The sequence below is a fragment of the Lynx canadensis genome, chromosome C1, assembly GCF_007474595.2.
Source record: "Lynx canadensis isolate LIC74 chromosome C1, mLynCan4.pri.v2, whole genome shotgun sequence".
Taxonomy (NCBI): domain Eukaryota; kingdom Metazoa; phylum Chordata; class Mammalia; order Carnivora; family Felidae; genus Lynx; species Lynx canadensis.
The window spans coordinates 158,353,747-158,376,381 of record NC_044310.1 but is presented as its reverse complement, the minus strand read 5'-3'; the positions used below and the strand labels follow the sequence as shown (position 1 = coordinate 158,376,381).

General features: G+C 34.6%; 1 protein-coding gene across 5 annotated transcripts in view; it reads right to left on the bottom strand.

Annotated features, from left to right (window-relative positions):
* Positions 1-22,635, bottom strand: part of UBR3 (ubiquitin protein ligase E3 component n-recognin 3) — a 240,156-nt gene that overhangs the window by 141,482 nt on the left and 76,039 nt on the right. For all 5 annotated transcript variants that reach the window (XM_030327918.1, XM_030327919.1, XM_030327920.1 and 2 more), the window contains exons 7-14: positions 19,874-20,004; positions 18,122-18,350; positions 12,419-12,598; positions 11,706-11,839; positions 4,923-5,009; positions 1,842-1,907; positions 1,658-1,747; positions 201-329 (exon numbers count right to left, since the gene is read on the bottom strand). In XM_030327918.1, the coding sequence (XP_030183778.1) occupies positions 201-329; positions 1,658-1,747; positions 1,842-1,907; positions 4,923-5,009; positions 11,706-11,839; positions 12,419-12,598; positions 18,122-18,350; positions 19,874-20,004 (1,046 nt within the window). The remainder of the gene's footprint in view (positions 1-200; positions 330-1,657; positions 1,748-1,841; positions 1,908-4,922; positions 5,010-11,705; positions 11,840-12,418; positions 12,599-18,121; positions 18,351-19,873; positions 20,005-22,635) is intronic.

Below are 22,635 nucleotides of genomic sequence, written 5' to 3'. Positions count from 1 at the left end.
CTGCCTCTTGACCAATGTCTAATGCTTCCTGTGGTTCTGCTGTGGCATGGCATGTCCCCTTCTCCTGGAAAATTTAAGTAGTAAATTCTTTCAATAGCAATGACCTCTTCATGTCATCGAGTCACCTCTATCAACTAACTGCTGCAGGTACAAATGAGAAACTTCTAAAGTATAATATCTGCATTATCAAACTGGCTTACCTGCAGTAAGTAAATGTCAGGGTCAATCATGGAATTACAGAAATGAGACTGGACATAGGTCATAGCTTGTCCTTTGATTTGTAGACCATTTCTTACCCACATATTGCTGTGGATTTCAGCAAGACTTGCCTAGTAAAATAAAAATTAAGTAAACTGGACAAAGAAGTGTTCTAAATTCAATCTTTATAAAAATCATGTTATACTGAATAATCAGTTCAAAGTATTTTGTAACTTAATCATAGAATAAGCCTGACATTCTGCCCCATGTTAGTTTAAAATATTCTATTCAAATACATACTTTGAAATTTTTAAGTGATCATTATGCTTTATACAATCCCTTCTTTTGAAGTTTATACATGAGTTAGTATGATGATGCCTGGATACGTTTATAACAATTTTAAATGAAATCTTTCATGAGGAATCAATGACACTTATATTTAACTCTTTGTTTCTCAAGAAAAACTTACATAATGCTTAAAGAAACACACAAATAAGCATAAATAAGCATGAAACAGTTAATTGCTCCAATAAATAAATATAATCTATATCTCTAATGTACCCTAACTCAACCTTCAACCTAAATTAGTAATCTTTCAAGTAACTGGCAGGTAAGAGAAGGTCAGATTAGAACAATTTTTTTTTAATGTTTAATTCTTTATGAATTTGTGTCCTGTATCAACTTCATCTCTTACTTGTTCCTAACCCCCAGTGTTAAAGTTCAATAATACTTAATAAATCTAAAATTTCCAGGAAAAATAAATTGAAGCACACATCCCTGTACTGTATATAAAAGATTGGCCCATAAAATTATAGTATTAGAACTGAAAGAAACCATGGTGCTTATGCAGAAATATTCTTCTCTCTTTTCTCTCCTCTCATTTTCCAGATTCGGAAACTAAGAATCAAGTAGCTAAGTTACCCCAAACAACATGGTTTTAGTAAAATAGAATTAGCACTAATGCTAGAACTCTTTGGCATCTCCTCTCAAAACAATGCCATAGTATGTTAAAAACTTCCCTAAAATATGATGAAAAGAATTTCTGGGGAAATTAAAACTCATTGTAAATCTCACAGAACAAAAAACACCAAAATATAATCTGGCAAAAATAACCAAGTATAAAAAAAAAAAAAGCTTTTCAAACATTTTGGCTATAACAAAAATGTAAAACATAAAAACAAAATAAAGAAGAATCACTTAACTGAGGAATTCAATTCAAAACTTTTTTTTTTTTTTATGTTTATTTTTGAGAGAGAGACACAGTGTGAGCGGGGAGGGGCAGAGAGAGAGGGAGACACAGAATCCGAAGCAGGATCCAGGCTCTGAGCTGTCAGCACAGAGCCCAATGTGGTGCTCGAACCCACAAAGAGATCATGACCTGAGCTGAAGTCAGACACTTAACCAACTGAGCCACCCAGGAGTCCCTCAATTTAGAACTTTTTAAACCCTGAATACATACTTGAATTTGGAGTGGGTGAATCATTAGTTTCATTAACATTTCCTGATCAGGTAAAACAGAATCCAAATCTAGTTCTTGACATTTCACAGCCTAAAAATTTTGAAAAAAAAAAAAAGTTACTAATTCAATACTTATTTCCCAATATTAAAAAAAAAATACCAGAATTGCTTAATGATAGTCTTACCTTACTCAAAAACATAGCATAGTAACGATGAAGGGGCAGATGAAAAGTGACTTGGTTAGGTGCTGGCTAGAATAAACAAACAAAATCCACAAATTGAAGCATGTTTTATACAAGTTCAAAGAAGGTTTCAAAATGCTAAACCCACACTTTCACCTTGATTTATTCCTGAACCTTTTTAACCAAAACTTAAAATTTTAGAAGATATAGCTTTAAAAAAAAAATCCTGTATAGATAAAAGATAAAATTAATTCCATTTTACACACCTAAATGCAAGTTTCTGAAGGCAGAAACTACATACTACTCAACTCTGAATCCTCTGAAGCATCCAGCATTGAACAAGGGATGGAACAGATTTCCTTTTACAATTAGCCTATTTGGGAATCTTCAAATGCATGCATACCAAACATGATGACAGTAGTAAGAACAATAATCACAGCTGACCATATTCACATTACCTCATTTAATCCTCAGAAGGACCCTAGGGAGTAGAAACTATTAATGTTCTCATTTTATAAGTAAGGAAATTCAAGCTTGGAAACTTAAATAACTTCCTACAGTTAACAAATAGTGAACTGAGGAGCCAGTCTGGACTCCACTGTTATATTCAGAGTGGTAAGAGGTTCTATCACAGTCCTAAAAGTGACGTACAAGTGAAGGGCCTATGTGCCTTCACAAGCTGGGTGAGATGCTCCCCATATCAGCACTGAAAACACAGCCTCCATAAGAAAGCTTAGTACAGTATATATCAAAGAACTTTGGCATTCTAGTGAGAGAAAGAGCACAAGCATGAGCATGATTTGGGGAAGGGCAGAGAGAGAGGGAAAGAGAGAATCCCAAGGAGATATCACACTGTCAGCGCAGAGCCCAACATGGGGCTCGAACCCATGAACTGTGAGATCATGACCTGAGCCAAAATCAAGAGATGGATGCTTAACCAACTGAGCCGCCCAGGCACCCCCTATCCCTTGTTTCTATATGACTGATCTGACTTAATTCAGTTCAAAAAGTATTTATTTAATCTGTGCTATACTACCCCAATAACTTCTGACATCCACCAACAAGGATGGTAAAAGAAATATTTATCACAAATGTAAAATGTGCCTCTTATTCAATCCTCATTGACTACTAATATTATCTTCAATAAAGAGATGAGGAGATGGATTTTGCAATGTAAAAAAAATTAAAAATAATTTTTAAAAACCTATCTAGGATCACGTAGCTCATTGGTTTGTGGCTGAGCCACAAGTTACACTTGGGCCTGTCTGACCCATAGCTCTTTCCACTGCCAATAGTCAGCATCACTGAAATACTACCAGACAAGGAGTTGAGAGATGTGGGTTCTTGACTGAGAACTACCAGTAATTTGTTATGAAACTACAGGCAAGTGATTTACTATCTTTGCATCTCCATTTTACATCTACAAAAAAAAAAACAAAAAAAAGAGGAAGATAATACCTTCTCTACTTCACAGGGTTGTTTTGAGGAACAAATCTGTCAAAGCACTTTTAAGAAACAAAAACCTTCGAAAACACCATTAAAAACATACCATTCTATGTGATTCCTTAAGTTCTAAACTTATTCTCTCTTCTATTAAAAATCTATTTAAATTCTTTATAATATTCAATATATTCCTAAAATACTTGTGTGAAAAATAAATGTACTATTTCCTTAAGTTCAGCTGCCCTATATACCTTACATGATTCTAACTGTCCTTAACTCCACCCCTGAGCTCAACTATTAATTTCATGTTAAAGTACTTCATAACCCTCTATGTGTAAGAGAGTTTTCCCCTCCTTCAATCAAGGTGTTATCTTAGTGATGCTACTATTTCAACATACTTCCTAAAGTTTCAAATAACAATGAGAACTGTATTGAAGGATGCTCCAGCTGCCCAACTAATCCTAGAGGGGCAAAGGAGTAAAGCAGGTTGAAAGGAGGAGGGGTTCTGTGGAGGCACAATCTGAATCTAATCATGGGACAAACCCAGACCGAGAGATGTTCTACAAAATAACTGAGCCAACCATACTCTTGAAAATGTTACTATCCTTCAAGGCAAAGACAGAATGAGAAACTGCTCCAGAAGGAGACTAGAGACATGATGACTAGATGCAATGTGAGATTCAGAATGGGATCCTTTTGCTATAAAGGACAACACTGGACAATTTATAAAACATGAATGAGTTCTAACACTTAAACAGTAATAATATATTAATGTTAATTTCCTAATATTTACAGTTTTATCTGGTTATATAAGAGAAATGTCCTTGTTTGTTGGAAATACACACTAAAGTATTTGGGCATAAAGGGCATCAAGTCAACAACTTAACTGTCAAATGGTTCAAGAAAACAAAGTTCTTTGTACTCCACTCCAACTTTTCAATAAGTCTGTGACTATATCAAAATTTTTTTTAAAAAAGCAAACACACACACACACACACACACACACACACACACACACACACACACAAAGATAGCAAGAGTTCTATTCTGCCCAGGATTTAGAAATCAGATGGGGGAGCTGGAGTTGTCTGAAACATGGTCCTCCTTATGCATATGGCATATTCTGAACTCACTTCATAAGAGAAATAAAAGGGGCTTCTGATAGGAAACTTGGCTAATTACAAGCAAACCCTTGTTTAATTCATACAGAGTATGTTCCGTGCCAACTCTTCTCAGTTTATTATTAATAACAATCACCTTTGTTCAAGCCCACAGAAGAACACTGACCAATTAATAAAGTTGTAACACCCTTTCCATTAATGTCCCCCACCCTATTCACATTTGCACTGTCACTTTTACCCCTCTACATAAAACTAATTTTCACTCCTGAGAAATATGGAGACATGTACATTTAATAATAGAAAAAGAAATCATGCCCTTCTCTAGGAAATAAGCAAGTATGATCAGTGCACTCCTCAATCTCCTAAGTGTCAAAGAACTGATCTCCCATTTCTTTTTTTAAACCTAAGGATACTATGTTCATTTCAACATCTTTCCCTTACCCCATATTATTTTTAGTGTTAAATGAGATCTAACACTTTTTTTCTTAAGTGCCTCGATATATACCAAAAATATACATACCTCATCTACGAAGTTAATAGCATCAAACCAATCTTGAAGAGCTTCAAGGCAATATCTAACAACATTTCGGGTGTATTCTTGAGTTTCCTAAAATAATAAGTTAGTTAAATTTTACAGTATATAAATATGTATATTTTCAACTTCAAATTATATGTAATACATAAAAATTGTATACATAATGGGAAAACATATATATTTTTAAAATACCTACATGTGCAATTTTAAAAAAGCCTTTCACAAATTAATACTAACAACCAGTGACAATTATGAAAATTATAGAACACAACTTGAAAACGAATCAAAGCTGAAATAGTTTTATGTGTTACATATCAGGTTCCATTTGAAGAGATTCCAAACATAAGTTCCCTAATGTTACTGTTTAATTGATACAATTTCTTTGGGGATGATGAAAGAGTGTTAGAAATAGATAATGGTGAAGGTGGCACAACATTGAAAATGTACTTAATGTCAATGAATTGCACACCTAAAAATGATTAAATTGTATGTTATGTATATTTGCCACAAAAAATAAAAACCAAAAAAAAAAAAGAGGGCAGAACACAGAAGTACTATAAGCAGCCTACAAATATCTTAGCTTGCTAAGAAGAAGAAAGGATAAATGTGTGCCAATTAAAATAAAGATACTGTGAAAGAAAATTGTAATGTTTTATGGAGAAACAGATCCAGTGAAATAGGCAACTATTAAATGGAAAAATCATGACAGCCTTTCTTAAAAAAATAATAATAATGAGCAAAGAATTTGAACAGACATTTCTCCAAAGCAGATCTACAAATGGCTAATAAGCACATGAACAGATGCTCAATACTATGAGTTATTAGGAAAGTACAAATCAAAGCCACAATGAGATGTCACTTCACACCTATCTGGAAGGCTCTAATTTTTTAAATGCAAAAATAAAAAGTGTTGACAAGGATGTGGAGAAACTGGAATTCTCATAATTACCGGTGGAAATGTAAAATGGTGCGGCCACATTAAACACAGAGTTACCATATGATAAACAATTCTACACTCATACACAAGAGAATTAAAAACATATGTTCATACAAAAACTTATATACAATGTTCACAGCAACATTATCCATAGTAGCTCAACCCATGAATGGACAAGTAAAATGTGCTATATCTACGGACTGGATTACTATTCAGCTATGAAAAGAAATGGAAGTACTGATACATGCTGCAACATAGTTGGACCATGAAAACATTATGCTAAATGAAAGAAACCAGACACCAAAAGTAATATACTGTATGATTCCACTTACATAAAATGTCTAGATTAGGCAAATTTATAGAGACAGATGGGTAATCAGTGGTTTCCAGGAGATAAGAGGAAGCTGGGTTTGAGAGGTATGACATTTCTTTGGAGGAGGGGTGATTAGTGGAGAATTTTTGGTAATGGTTGCACAGCTTTGTGAATATACTACATTACTGATCTGCATACTTTAAAATGGTGAATGGTTAAAATAGTGAATTTTAGATTGTGTAAATTTGATCTCAATAAAAAAAGTTTAAAAAAATACATTTTATAAGAAAGACAGACAGACGTTTTGGAGCCTTAATGTGTAATAAAAGTGCAGGTAGCATCAAAGTCAAATAGGTTAAAGTCTTTAACATATATAAATTATCCTGTGCCTTTAAAGAAGGCTAAAAGTCTCATATTGTTGCCTTCTTCACCCTGCTCAGTCTCCTATTGTGCTAATTCTTCCTTAATATTATCATGTAGGTCCACTCTTATTTCCACTACCATCCAAACCAAATATCACTTATCTAGTTTCCTTGCCAAGGTCTCACCCTGCTTTAATCTACCCTATATGAAATTTATCTTTATAAAAATATTATTTTATACATTTTGTTCCCTTATTTCTTACTAAAAAATTTTAATGGCACTTTTAAGTTACCATAAATAATGTGTCATAACCAAGCTAACATGGCAGATAAGTCATGGATAAAGAAACATTTAAAACCAAATGTTCTACCATTTTATCAAGGGCTTGCGCAAAGGTATATCATAACACCCTCTTGGCCCAAGTATAAACTGATATAGCCCTTCTGGAGAAAACTCTGAAAAGCATGCATTAAGAGGCTTTAAAAAGGTGACCAGTTAATTCCATTTCTAAATACATCATATTTAGTAATTATGTTCAGATCATCTCCCATCTCCCACCACTAACACATCCACCCAAAAACATCCCATGTGCATGTTGATTTACTACTTGATAATCTTTTGAGTCTGTCATCCATATGCATAAATTGACATAATACTATCTACTTCCTAGTACTGTGAAAGAAGCAAATGGAATAATGTTTGTAAAATGCTCTATATCATAGTCTAGCACTATGTCTTAACACGCCGTTGAGTGCTCCAGAGTCATGGCCAGACTCATGCAATAACCTAAAGTTGCCACTAGATGGAGATTTTACAACTTACTTGTGCTGTTAGGAAGGCAAAACTTAGTAAGGTGCTAGAAATGTGCCATCCCTTTAACCAATCTATCTGTTATTAATCTAGTATTACTTGTTTAACTAGCCCTTTACATTTTCAAGAACCAAACAGCATTTAGAGCAATCATACAAAGAAAGTCAGCTATCAGGTAAAGTTCTTTTCATTGTTAATCCTTTAGTTTTATATTTTATAAGAGAATAGAAACAACAAAATAGCTAATTTTTTTTCATTAATTAATGGTCTTTCTTCTAGCTTACGTATCTAAAGTCTAACAAAGCTCTAGACATTCTTGCTTAAGAAACAATTAGAGCAAAATGGTAAAGAGTACTTCTTCTGAAATCAGATAGATCTGTTTTCAAACTCATTTTCTACTTAAAGCTGTATGAACTTGAGCAAGTCACTCTATGCCAAACATTCTTCTTCACACTATGTTCTTCGCATTATATTATTATCGAATCTTCATTACATCTCTTATAAAGTAAATAGTATCATCTCTTTCTTTCAGAAGTTATCTAACTTCTAGCTAAATAAACATTATTCTTTTTCTGAATATCTCTTTCTTTCAGAAGTTATTTAACTTCTAGTTCAATAAACATTATTCTCTTTCTGAAAGAAAGAGATGAGGGGCACCTGGGTGGCTCAATCGGTTAAGCGTCTGACTTTGGCTCAGGTCACAATCTTGCAGTCTGGGAATTCAAGCCCCCCATCAGGCTCTGTGCTAACAGCTCAGAGCCTGGAGCCTGCTGCAGATTCTGTGTCTCCCTCTCTCTCTGCCCTTCCCCTGCTCATGCTGTCTCTCTTTCTATCACTCAAAAATAAATAAACATTTTTAAAAATTTTAAGAGAAAGAGATGATAGTGTCTACTTTATAAGAGATGCAATGAAGATTAGATAAGAATATAATGCAAAGAATATAGTGTGAAGAACAATGTGTGACATAGTGTGGGTGCTCCTCAAGAGAATGTCTTATTTAGGAACTAAATACTCCCTTAACTGAGGAACTACTCTCTCAGATTCTACCAGGACAATATAAGCTTGTTTTCTCTCTGTTCTCTTCACTTCTTAGGTTAAGAGAACCATAACACATTGTAATCTTAACCTCCAAAGCTGGAAATTAAACTATTGTCTAGAAACAATGAGTTCTCATCATCAGAGATAAACATAACCCCAGCTTCATAATTCAATTTCATCCTAAATACAGTCCTCCCAAAATACTGATCTTTTCACATTAACATCGTATCAACCTCCCTGCTGAATCGCTGTCTTTTATTGGTTTATATGATACTGTGCTCCTCTGGTTTTTCTCCTCACCCTTATCTCTGATGCCAAATGTTAGTTCTTTCTTCAGGGTCCATTTCTCTTCTCCTACTTGATCTTATCCCATCCCCCAGTGATGAACACCATCTACATTACCAAGGGTCTAAAACTTATAACCTTAGTCCTGAATTCTCTTTTGAGCACAAGACTAATTAGTCCCCACACTCATTAATCTCACGGCCACCTGTTATTTTCCTATAGAGCACTTACAAAATGAATCTGTGTGTTTACCTACTTAATGTCTATCTCCCCAGTCAGACTGCCCCATGAGAACAAGAACCATACCTATATGGTTCAACACCAAAAACCCAAGAATCTAGATAGTGTCTAGGCCTAAGAAGAGCATTCAACAAACATTTTTTCAGTGAATGACCAAATGAACCTCATATTATATAATAGTTTTTTTATAAATGCTACAGTGGAAATTAAATAAAGTACAATGAAAACACAGAAACTAAAATCATAAACCTGACTGAAAAAGCTTAAATGAGCAAATTATATACCATCTGAGTAGCATTTTTTAAGAGCTAATACAAATGGTTCTCCACTCTGGTTAGAATCACTGCCAAGGTCCTTCTGCACATCAAATCAAAATCTCTGGGGCTTGGGCATATGTATTTTTAAAGCTTCTCAGATGATTCTCATGTAAGACTAAGCAGAAAGAATAAGAGAGCATAAGCCAAAAAAGGCACTAACATGAACAAAAGCACAGGAATCAAGAAAAGACACTGCATGCACTATTCAGGGGCACCTGGTGGCTTAGTTGGTTAAGCCTCCAACTCTCGAACTTCAGCTCAGGTCATGATCTCACAGTTGTGAGATAGAGCCCCACGTGGAACTCTGCACTGGGTATGGAACCTACTTAAGATTCTCTCTCTCCCTCTCCTTCTGCCCCTCCCCCAAGTGTGTGCACACGTGTGCGCGCACACACACTTTCTCTCTCAAAAAAAAAAAAAAAAAAAAAAGAATGCTATTCAATCCAATGAAGACATGGAGATAGATAGAGGGGCATAGATGGAAGATGAATTATAAGACACAAGTTAAGGGCAAATGATAGAGGATCTTTTCAAATTTGTTTTAATGTTTATTTATCTTTTTTTTTTTTTAATTTTTTTTCAACGTTTTTTATTTATTTTTGGGACAGAGAGAGACAGAGTATGAACGGGGGAGGGGCAGAGAGAGAGGGAGACACAGAATCGGAAACAGGCTCCAGGCTCTGAGCCATCAGCCCAGAGCCCGACGCGGGGCTCGAACTCACGGACCGCGAGATCGTGACCTGGCTGAAGTCGGACGCTTAACCGACTGCGCCACCCAGGCGCCCCTTAATGTTTATTTATCTTTAAGAGACACAGAGAGAGTGAGTTGGGGAGGGGCAGAGAAAAGGGGATACACAGAATCCAAAGCAGGCTCCAGGCTCTGAGCTGTCAGCCCAGAGCCTGACGTGGGGCTCAAACTCACGAACCATGAGATCATAACCTGAGCCGAAATCAGATGCTCAACCAACTGAGCCACTCAGGCGCCCCTATGATGGAGGATCTTATTTGTCTCTACAGGAAACACAGATGTCCCCTGTAGAAAGATGAGAACTTTTAATGATTTTTAAGCAAAGGAGAGATATGCACAGAGCTTAGAAAAGTAATTTAAGTATTGGGACAGATTAGAGTAGGTGGAATCTAAATTCAGAAGAACCAGTTAAGAAATTATCTTAACAACCTAGATTATTTTTAATATATGAAGAAATAAAACACAGGAAAGAAGTGGTAGGGAGAACTTCTGGAATAGAAGAGATGTTTCATGGTATCTTATTATAGTCTGAACACAGCTGGCACAGCAGGGAGAGAAAGTATCCATGCTGGATAATTATATATTTTCAGACACCATTAAATGACATAAAGGACTCGGTATGGGCAGATGAATTTAGAAAGTTAGGGGCCTGAGAAATTTCATGTACCTATATAAGGAGATCCACATGAATAACCAGAGCTGTTGGAAATTTGAACCTGGCTACAGTAACAAAGTTGTAAGTCATGTGCATTTGGAGAGTAGCTGAAGTCATGAGATAAAATACAAATCTACTTAAAGGAACCCATATATTTAAAGAATATAATGGAGGAAAGCCTCATAATAACCCTGTGAAGAAGGGCAGACTTTAGTATTCCATTTCCATTTTCCTTTGTTTTGTTTTTTAAAAAATAAGGAAAAAGACTGAGACATTCAAATAGTTTTAAATGAGTTGACCAAGTGACTTAAGTAGAAAGAGGCAGAGCCAAGATCAGAATGTAGGGCTTCAAAATATTCCCACTATAAAATCTTGTCCAGCATGCTTACTGATACAGGCTGGCAGGTTGGTCTCCATGAGATCCATATGGCAAAATCTCATTCAAGTTCTTAGTTTAGTAGGGTCAGGGAATTCCATTTTTCTGGATTATCCAAGGATTCAGGAGACCCATCAAACCAATACTTTAAAATGCAAAGGTAAAATATATATTTGTACACAAAGACACACACACACATGCAATTACAAGTGATCATTTTCTTATCCTAGAATTTAAGAATTTAAGAATTTATATTGCTGCTATGCTACTCTTAAGATTCCTTTCATAAACAATTGGAAGCTGAATGAAATGTGTACTAATTTTGTGCTTGGAATCTTAAAAATGGAAACTGTCTTGAGAACTATTCCCATTCCTTGAAAGACAAGAAACATCAGGCAATTAATTGATAATGGGTAAAATGAAGCAATGAAAATGAATGTGGAGACTTACAAAGCTGCAAGGCTATATACATGGTAAGGGAAGGCTGCAAAGATCTGAAAATATAATGAACTCCTACCTGCCTAATAATAATTACTGTCTCAGGTCAGCTTTCATAGACCTGAATTCACAATTAAACAATGTCCATTAATATATATGAGTAAACAAACCAATGTTTTCACAAATATTTTTCTCAAATCACTTTTTTAAAGGTAAAGACAGAAATTAACAAAAATATTTCAACATACCCTAACTTTACAATGCGATAAGAGCCCCCACATTGGCTGTGCACAGGCCTCAAGTTCAGCAGCAAAGGCAGCATAGTAGGTCTGAGACTCAAATTCCACATGCTCATTTAGTTCTCGCTTGTTTAAGTTCATACCTTGCAAAAATTAAAGCAGATATAAACCTTGCCAAATGGAAGCAACTATTCACATTAAAAGTCAAGTAAAATACTTCTGAGTACCAAACACTTCAGTGCACACAAATGGCATAAATGGCACAGTATGTATAGAAATAAATATTTAAAATAAAATAATCTAGTCTTTTTGGAAGTTTTTACAAGCTAGGTTTTCTTAGGAACACTTTGTGAATTGTCTCCTTTACAACATAATTGAATATGTTATGTAAGAAAGTCAAAACTATTTTAACTGACAGTAACTGAAATTTTATGAAAGTGTTATAAATCTTTCTTGGAGAATAGATTAGAAATTTCCAGATTAACAGTTTAAAGTGCTAAAAAAAATTATACTCCTGTTTCCTTTTTAATAATTTGACATTTTTCATAACTCTGACATATTTTCATGAACACTTGATTAAAGTACTTAAAAATATTAATTAAAATGAGACATTTCACGTGTAACCTGAATGGTATCTTATTATCTTTTAATTAGCTTATTTGATAGTTTTGCATTAGGCATTTTGTAAACGAAAAACTTAACAAAAAAAGTAAAATTCATACCTTGAAAGAAGGATACAAAGTTCATCCATGTAACTAACAAACCATGGTCCTCCAAAAATCTCTTAGCCACACTTTGATGAGAAAGGATATTAATAAAATCACTGACAAGAGGCCAATAAGTGTTATTCTTCAGTAATGCTTCTCCACAGTTCACTACCACATGCAAACTATTTTCTTCATCTAAAACAGATACACACAGCCCAGCAATAAATAAGTTAAAAACAAAACAAAACAAAACAAAACAAAAACTTTATCAATGATACAGATTATGTATCGGGACATCTAAATTCAAACTCCAGCCTGACATATGGTGTGTTACTTATACTCTGAATCAATTTCCCCAACTGTAAAATGGGGAAAAGACACATACCTTAAGGAAATTAAATGAAGCATTATCATAATACTTAGTACATCATTATAATAATTATACCACTTGTCTGACATATTACATGATACTGAGGTAGCTATATGTTCATAAAACATTATTTTCTCGATTTTAACAACATAATGCAGTATCTTCAGTTCTAATCAGTAAAATATTTTTATTCTTAGATTAATCTTATTCCATCTTATCAAACAAATCTGTATAAGTGATATGTATTTAGTTGCTTTCTTCTATTCAAAAAATACATATAGTTTTTTAGCAAACACGGTGTTTTGAAAATGAAAGATACACACATAAATAAACTTCTTAAGCCTTTAAAAAAATCTTCAAGGTTTAAATACATTATTGTGGGTGGGGAAAGATTAGGCATGTACAAAATCTTTACTATTAGAAGTTACAGCATATATGCATTAGCTCTCTTAACCTGTTCCAACTTAACTGATTCACTGGACAAACGAGCTCCCCATTCCTACTCTAAAACATACTAATACCCCAAGATTTTTTAGCATTTCTTAGGCAGTTACTTTTTTGTCTCTCAAAAGCTTTGTAATACCTCTCTTTATGCATTCATATTTCATCAGTTTATATATATTTAATTCAAATTTTATAATAAGAACATTTAACATGAACAGAAACAAAAACTGACTCTGGATAAGCATATATGCTAAAAAATCTTGGAGAAAAATCATAAAAATCTAGGAGTTTACACTCAGATGGATTCACAAAGATCTTTATGTTCTAACTTTAAAGAAAATGAAACTGGAAACCACAGATGATGCTTTGCACAAGTGGTACATGTAAGAAAGATGAGGGAGAACTCCAGTCAATGAAACTGTAACTTAAAAATGCTTTGCCCAGGGGCGCCTGGGTGGCTCAGTCGGTTGAGCGTCTGACTTCAGCTCAGGTCATGATCTCACAGTCTGTGAGTTTGAACCCCGCATCGGGCTCTGTGCTGACAGCTCGGAGCCTGGAACCTGCTTCAGATTCTGTGTCTCCCTCTCTCTCTGCCCCTCCCCTGCTCATGCTCTGTCTCTCTCTGTCTCAAAAATAAATAAAAACATTTAAAAGTAATAATAAATAAATTTAAAAATGCTTTGCCCAAAATTAACAGATTGGAGAATCAACGTGCATCTCTGTGTTTTTAGTTAAAAATGCACTGTTTAATACATGCATGTAACCTGTTTTAATGATTCCTCACTTTAACCAAGTTTTTCAACTAACCATCTACTTGTCAAACTCATCAGTGAGAGGTTTCTACAGCACTTCTTAATTTCCATACATTAAATTTAGGTTTCAGTCCATGAAATTATTTTACTCAACTCTTAACTTACAACAATATACAAGAACAGGACCTGCGAAGTTAAGTATGCTCTCTTTCAGTGCCTCTCAATAGGACGAGAGAGGGTGTAACTGAATGAAGGAGTGGGGGTAAGAGGGCGATTACAAATCATCCACACCTGAGATTAGAAAGCCCTCCCTGACTACTACCGCCATCACCATGGGCTATAATAGGAAAAGTATAAGAAGTCGTAAGAACAAATACAGCTAGAAAAGACTCTCCTGAGGAAGCGATGTTTAAACTAAGATCTACAGAATGAAGGAGGAATTAGAATAAGCCAAATAAACTAGGGATGGGAGAGGCAATGGTGTTCTAGGTAGAGGAAGCAATATACAAAAGGATGGAATCACTGGGACAAAGAATGCAGAAGACGGGTGGCACAAATGACGCCAGAGGGCCTTATCAATCAGCTTCAGGAGTCTGGAGTTCACGTGAAGAGAATGGCAAGCCACTGGGGGTAGGGTTGAGAGATGGGGACATGATCAGATGTGCAGTATAGAAAGTAACTCAAGGAAGGTGGTGACGGCTACTAGTATGAAGCCTAAAGATGGCGATGGCTTGAACTATGGTGGTGGCATGAAGATGTAAAGATGAAGAGAAGTGGCTATTGTAAGGTGTTTACAAGGTTAAAATGACAGATTCGGTGATGCTCATTATATCTACAAGGAGTAAAAAGTCAAAATGACTCCTAGGTTTTTAGGTGAGGCAGCTGTGTAAGTAGTTGGACAGGGGTACTAAAACACACATTGTGTACTCACATAAACATAAAAATACACACATTCACACACATGCACACACACACACACAATAGAAAAGAAGCAGGCTTGACAGAGAGATAAAGAGTTCTTGGTGTGGACATCGTGGGTTTGAGGTACACAATTGGATGTTTGAGACACCCAAAGAATATAGCACAGTTTGATGTGCAGAACAGATCGATCTGGGATTATTACCAATTGCGGACACTCCCATAGTTATGCAACATATGGTTTTAAGTTCCTATTTTACAGACTGTTTCATAATACAAATAGTAAAATTTCAGGGACATCAATAGTTATGTTTGGAATTACAAAGGAGTATGGTGTAGAAATGAATACAACAGAGTAAAAGTGTAAAGTAGGGATTGCATACTACTAGAGGCTTTTTCCTTTTAATCTTCAACTATTGCTGTGGCCATGTGAATTCTCATCATATGAGCGTCTATTTACTAACGATATATACAAAATTTTAAAATAGTGTCTAACGAAAATTTATGAAAAAGCCAGATAGATCTATTTAAAAATAAAAACAAAGTACAGGGATCCTGTTGTAATATCTGTAGCAAGTTATAGGTAGTTCAAAATATTTAAAGCCCGTTCCAATACTCGATGTAAAAACAGGAAAGTTTATGGTGTTTTTAGAAGACCATCAAGCAGGTATCATGAAATGTTATGCTACGTTGGAATAAAACACCATGAGATCTAAAGATAATATTAGGCCTTGGCTTAGAAATAATGTAATTTACTGCTAGAAAAAATACACTTGTATTTAAAGATCTTAGCAATGCTACTGATAGCTATTTAGCTTCTAGAAAATTCAATTTGTGTTGAATTTCCAAGACAGATTAACTGCATTAGAAGGGAAGTATATACAGAAAGCAAAATAAGACTTTGCAATATGAGTTCATAAAATATGGGTAAAGTAAGAAGAACAAAGATACCAAGACAAAGTGCCAAAAAACACCAATGTTGACAGGACAAGCTGAAGAGTTCTGGGCCACAGAAAGAATAGACAATCAACAGTGTGAAATGCTACTGAAAATTAGGAAAGATAAGGTCGAAAGAGTGGCCATGGGTTTCCCCATCATGTAGGTCATGGAAAGGGTGACCATATAATTTACTGTATAAACTGGGACTCTTTTGAGAGTAAAAGGGATTGTATGAATAACTACATCAGAACAACAGACATTACTTGGAATTGTTCTGGGGAAAGTAGGACATGCAACCACTGGAGTCATGGACAATTTTGGAGAGATCAACAGAATGACAGAAGTGGACACTAGACACTAGACCTCTAGTCAGTAACTGAGTGCCTGAAAAGCAAGGAAACAAACAAACTCTTTCAGGAAATCTGGCTGCAGAAAAAATATGGACAGATTCAAACACATCTTCTCAAACATTCTTCCTTGAAGATCAAGTGCAAACTATATATAATAAGCACAGCTAAACCACTTAGTCAAGAAAACAGACCCCAGATTCTTTTCAAAAGAGCAGATACTTCTAAATTTTAAGTTTTCTAGTCTATAAAATAAAAATACTTTTTGTGAAAAGTCCTTCTGTAAATAAATAATTCTGTATATAAGAATATGACTGATATGATATTAGATACTGAACTGAATGATGATCGATACTGTTTCAAAAGAGAACAAACAATACATGTAATGTATGTAACTAAATCTCAGAAAGAAAGGGTCATCTTACAAGACAGAAAAACTACAATACAAAGCAGCTGTTAAATTTTCCTTTAAAAAAAGTAAAGAGATATATTGCTTAATGTAAATAATGTATTATGCTCCCACTATACCCACAATGGAAGACAGAATCACAGAGTGGGCAAAAGAATGGGTGTAAGTCAAACACCCAGCCTTACTACTTACAGCTGTAAAACCACAGATGATTGACTTTAACTCCCTAAGCCACAGTTCCCTCACCTATAAAATGGAAAAAAACAAAATCTACTTCTTAGAACTACTAATGGTTAAATGACATAATATAAAGAAAAAGAGCATAGCATATAGTGAGTGCTCAAAAGATGGTAGCTATCATATTAGCTAGCTATTAGTAGTATATATAAGACACTGTACCCTGCACTGAGCATATATCAATTTTCAGGCTATGATATCACAGGAGAATATAGACACACTATCAGAATAGAGAGAAAATAGGAGCTGATATGCAAAAGAAGGTAACAATGGAACAAGGCAAGTTTCAACTACAAGATCTCTCTTCCAGAGAAAATGGAAAAGTCCTAAGATTTAATCTGAGGTACTGTTTGTTGTTAAAGTTTAGCTCCACATGCCAACAAGTGAAGACACACTGCTATCGATATTGACCTGCTTTGTTTCATGGTTAAGGGCAGATTCTGACATCAGGAGATATGAAGTCCTTGGCTCTGTCATTTACTAGCTGGCTTATCTATGGTAAATGACTTAACTTCTCTAAGACTCAATTTAACTCATCTATAAAGTGGGGAAAATAATAATACCAGTCTCAGAAAAGAGTTCCGAAGCTTAACTGAGAAAACATATGAATGGTATTAACACAGCGCCTCATACATAGCAAATACTCAAATAATATAAATTATTACAGGGAGGCAAAGTTAAGATGAAAGACCACAGTGAAATGAGAATAGGAGGAGGCCCCAGAGACATTACGGCAGTTTGAGGAATATCAACCATATAGTGGGCACAAAAGAAAAAAACTAAAGACCTCACTATGGGAAAACAAAAAAAGGCAATATTTATTTCAATTTTTAAATTATAAAACTATAGGCATATAAAAATGCCTAAGGCTGATAGTTAAACTTATAATAAAAAAAAGGAACATGTGCAATAAAGAAATGGTTAAATTATGGTAAAGTCATATGATATTAATACCTGCAATCATTAAAAACCATGTTCCCAACACGTACACTATGGTAGTGTATTTTTAAAGTATTGTACCATATATTAAAGTATTATTTCTATCTGTGAATACACTCCTATCACACAAAAAGACAGAAAAGAAATATCCCCAAATGTTAACAGCTGTTTGTAAATAACTAAGCTATAACTAATTTTAAAGTTTGTCTTTAAACTTTGCTGAAAATTTTCAAAAAAATTCTTTAACAAAGATGTATAATTTTACAATATTTTTAAAGTTATTTTAAGCATATAAGGAGGTTTTTAAGACTAGTTACACAAAGTATACCAATAATAAAACTAGTGAAATAATTCTGAGTTTACCTTGTAGCTCACTTTTAATAAGGCAACTTTCCATCATGTATAATAGCACAGTGACCATAATATCCAGCAGCTGACATTCTTCTGTCACCTGTCTGGCTAGCTCTTCATTGCTGAACAACTGAACACTAATATGCACAATTCTGTTAGACATTGTGTCAGATTCATGACTCTTCTTCAGTGTTTTCATAATGAAAGCGTAATGCTGAACAAAAGTTTTTGTAAAAGCAACCTGTAAATTTTTTAAAATAGGGGGAAAAAAACACAATAGTTTAGAGTTTTACAACACATTTTCCAATACATTATGTTAGCATTTTAAAGCTATTATTAGCTTGTGATGACGCCCAAGATAATTTTAAAAGTAATTTTAATGATGATGGTAGTCACATTCTTTTTTTTTTTTTTTTTGGAACATTAGCAAAATACTTGAATGGTTAAAAAAAATTTAATTACCATTTTAAATCATTAAAATTTTAGAGCAATTATAAATACCATGATTTAAAAACACAAATTTTCACTTTGCTTACAAATAATATCAATTAGCTAATGTCAAAATAGGTGTCACTGTTTTGTTTAACAACAAAATCTAAAGTCTCAGCTAAAAACCATACCAGAGGATGTAATATAACTAAAAAACAAGGGTGTCAATGTGATTACTCCAAAAGAAATGTATTCCCCTATTTGATTGGAAAGCTGACCACTACATGACTAAATAAATACTCTTTCTGGGGCACCTGGGTGACTCAGTCGGTTAAGCATCCGACTCTTGGTTTCGGCTCAGATCATGATCTCACAGTTTGTGAATTTGAGCCCCGCATCCTGCTTGGGGTTCTCTCTCTCTCAAAAAAAATCAATGAACTTAAAAAAATTATTAAAAATAAAAAAAAAAAACAACTCTGTGTAACATGTATATTTCCTCTTGTTTTCTTAACTGGGTATAATGACACAAAACAATGGCATTATTCATTAAAGTTTAACTCCTAAAGAGACTTTATTATCTAAACCATAAGAAGAACTACAGCAATCAATCAATGAAAAACAATAACAACAACAACTACTACTACTACAACATAATTTATTTTCTTTTCATGCATGCAGTTGTGTCACTTTGCCATAACTACATGGTAGTCGTGGGTCCACACCTTCTGGGACTAGAGCCTTCAATACCTACATGCGTATATAGGTCAATACCTGTTCTGTCTTTAACAGTATGGCTAGCAATTACTAACCCCACGATTTTCCCAAACCTAACCCCACAATACATTTTTTTAAGTAATCGCTACACCCAACACGGGGGTTGAACTCATGACGCCAGGATCAAGCATGCTCTACCAACTGAGCCAGCCAAGTGCCCCTCTAACCCCACAATCCAAATTCAGTTGCCCCCTTAAACATTCTCATAGCACCTTGTACCTCTCCTTTAGAGAACTTACTACAATTTGTAAGTACACATTTACTTGTGCAATTATGTCTTTGTCCCCCAGCATTCTCTTTGGACCAAGTTCCATGCAGAAAGTCTATCCTTAGGAATTCTGTTCTGTAAAGCTGCTTTGCCTCAGAGCTATGATCCTGTGCTTTTTGTGCAAACCCTGTTTGACAACAAAAGAAGCTAATGCTTTTTATTAGTGTTATATCAGTCCTCAAAGCTACAATAAAATAAGCCACAGCTGAGAAACACACCAAAAAGATTTTTCATAATGAAAAGGCAAAGAAAGGAGAGCAAAGTTCAGAAAGAAAGGGAAAAAATGTAGATACCTTATACTCTTGATCTGGAAGCATGTTGAGTAAGAAAGTTACCATCTTCTGAGGGAATTCATACTTTATAGTCCAAAACAATAGTTCTTCTAGAAAACTTTTATGTTTCAAAACATCCATTATAGATTGATCTACATAAAAAAAGAAAACTTATCACCTAATGATTTAAGTTGTTCATCTCATTTAAACCTTACTATAATTAATAATCCATCAACCTCAAACACCTGAATGTATATAAATTAAGGATACCTTTTCATTAATTCAATAATGCTGACATCATCAATTCAGATTTCTATAATCTCCATAGTATAAAATAGCAAAATACTCAATCTTTATGTTTTAATAGGAAGCAGGTACTAGAAAAATAAGTAATTATCTCTCCTTAAACATAAGCACTTTATCTAAAATTTCTAAGATTCAAAATAATTATGGAACAGTCATGGTACTGAATATTTACAGTAATAACAATTTTAAGCTAAAAACAAAATATCAAAGCCAGAAAGCCCAAAATTATTACATCTTTTGATTTTTAATTTTTAGAGAAAGGGGGAGAAATTTTTATAGAATTCAATAACTTATTTCTTTAAAATTGTTCTTCATAAATGAAATACTAACTTTCCTGCAGGAAATAATTACTAATGTATTGTTTACTCTAGTATATGGAAGCACTCACTTTTTTTCCGGAAAGAATATACCAGAACAAGTATAAAGAGTGTTATACATGCTTACTTGCACTGCACTCAAGATGCCCTCTTCATGCACAGAAGAAACAGAAAATGGGTGGTGCCCCCTGGGGTGCCTGAGTGGCTCAGTGATTTCAACTCAGGTTGAACTCTTGATTTCAGCTCAGGTTATGAACTCACGGTTCCTGAGATTGAGCCTCGTGTCCAGCTCTACACTAACAATGTGGAGCCTGCTTGGAAATCTCTCTCCCTCTCTCTGCCCCCCTCCTCAAAAATAAACAAACATGAAAGAAAGAAAGAAAATGGATGCCCCTTTTATTTGTGTGTGTTTATTTATTTATTTTAAGAGAGAGAGACAGAGAGCAAATGAGCAGGTGAGGGGCAGAGAGAGAATCCCAAGCAGGTTCCATGCCATGAGCGTGGAGCTCCACACGGGGCTCGACCTCACCATGCGAGAAATCATGACCTGAGCTGAAATCAAGCATCAGACACTTAACCAACTGAGCCACCCCGGCACCCCTGGATGCCCCATTTAAATAAAAATATTCAAAAAAGGATAAAATTATCTACTAGACAGCCAATTTCTATGGTGAAGTGCTACTCACTCCTTGAGAGCTACTTTGTGTCCTGCTAATCTCTGCATCCTTGCCACACTTAGTCAACAGAAAGGTCTCAGTGGGTATATAATGAACTGAATATTTTAATACTTTGGTTATTTCTTTCTCTCACTTTCTCTAATTTCTTTCCCTGAAAAAGAACAAGAAAATTCTACTGATTTTTGCTGGAGCCAATAATCTTGGGCTACTGCTCTGGATCATCAGGTCCACATAAGCACATTTCAGAGGACATAGCAAGTGTCAATGGAATGGATTGGTTCAGTGATGATGCTTACACAGGGACTAGAGTTAGATGAGAGATTTAAAAATAATAAAATCACATGCACTAAAATACTCAGGAATGACCCAAACTACATTATAGTTCAAGTTGTCTTACAGAGTAATCTTGGAGCATTTTTCAACTGGCCCTACCTCAGTGGTACAGTTCTATTATTTAGTAATGTGGTCACACCACATCTCCTCAGCTCATAGGTATGCAAATGTAACAGTACGCTCAATACACATGCCATCAACAAGCATGTCATCGCTCTCTTGATTCTTCTATAAAATATTCTAGGCTTAACAGGCTTGAATCAGTACTTACTAGACATAACTTTAATCCAGTTTTTTCATTAATAATTAGTAACCCAATATTTTCAGAATACCATTTCATTATTCTGGAGACACGACAATTTTAACTACAGAAAGGCAAAAGTTATGTCCCAATCCCCCAACTCCCTTTCACTGTGCCTTTAGTATAAGCAATATGTAACAGGGATAAAAATATAAATACAATTATACTATATATCCCCTTAGTGGAAACTACTTAATTCTTTATTTTCTAAATCTCAGAATTTTCTACTTGTAAAACCAAAATCTCTTCCTCCTGAACTAGATCATTCACAGGATGACAATGATTTAAAAATAGAAATAAACCAGTCTTGCAAAAACTGAGGTAAAATATATTCAAAAGCACACACTGACATACTCAAAGCCAAAAAAGCAATAAAATTAGGGCCCAAGTGAATCAGATGACAGGAATATGAGGATTAGAAATTAAAATTAGAATGTAACCCAGAGCATATTGCTGATGCCAATTTAATTCGCACAGTTCATTTAGCACTAACATGATTGAAAATTTTACAGACTACCAAAAAAATTTAAAAACCTTCAAGGATAAGTGTTTCTAAAAATATTTGCAAAGCTAAAAAAACTTGTGGTATTAATCTTAGAATTCACAGGACTCTGCAAGTTTGCAATTGTCAAAGGAAAGCCTGAAGCTACCATAATTATTATATGTCAAGTATTTAAAAAGAAAGATACATTAACTTTGTTTTAAATAAATAAAGCAAGCCAAATGAACCAGAAAAGCTACGGCTTCTACTAAAATGAAAATAGGTACAGTTGTGTACAATTCAATTTTTTCATCTTCAGACAAAAAGCAAAGAAAAAGCCCACAATGTCTTCATTGCAGTCGTTCTTA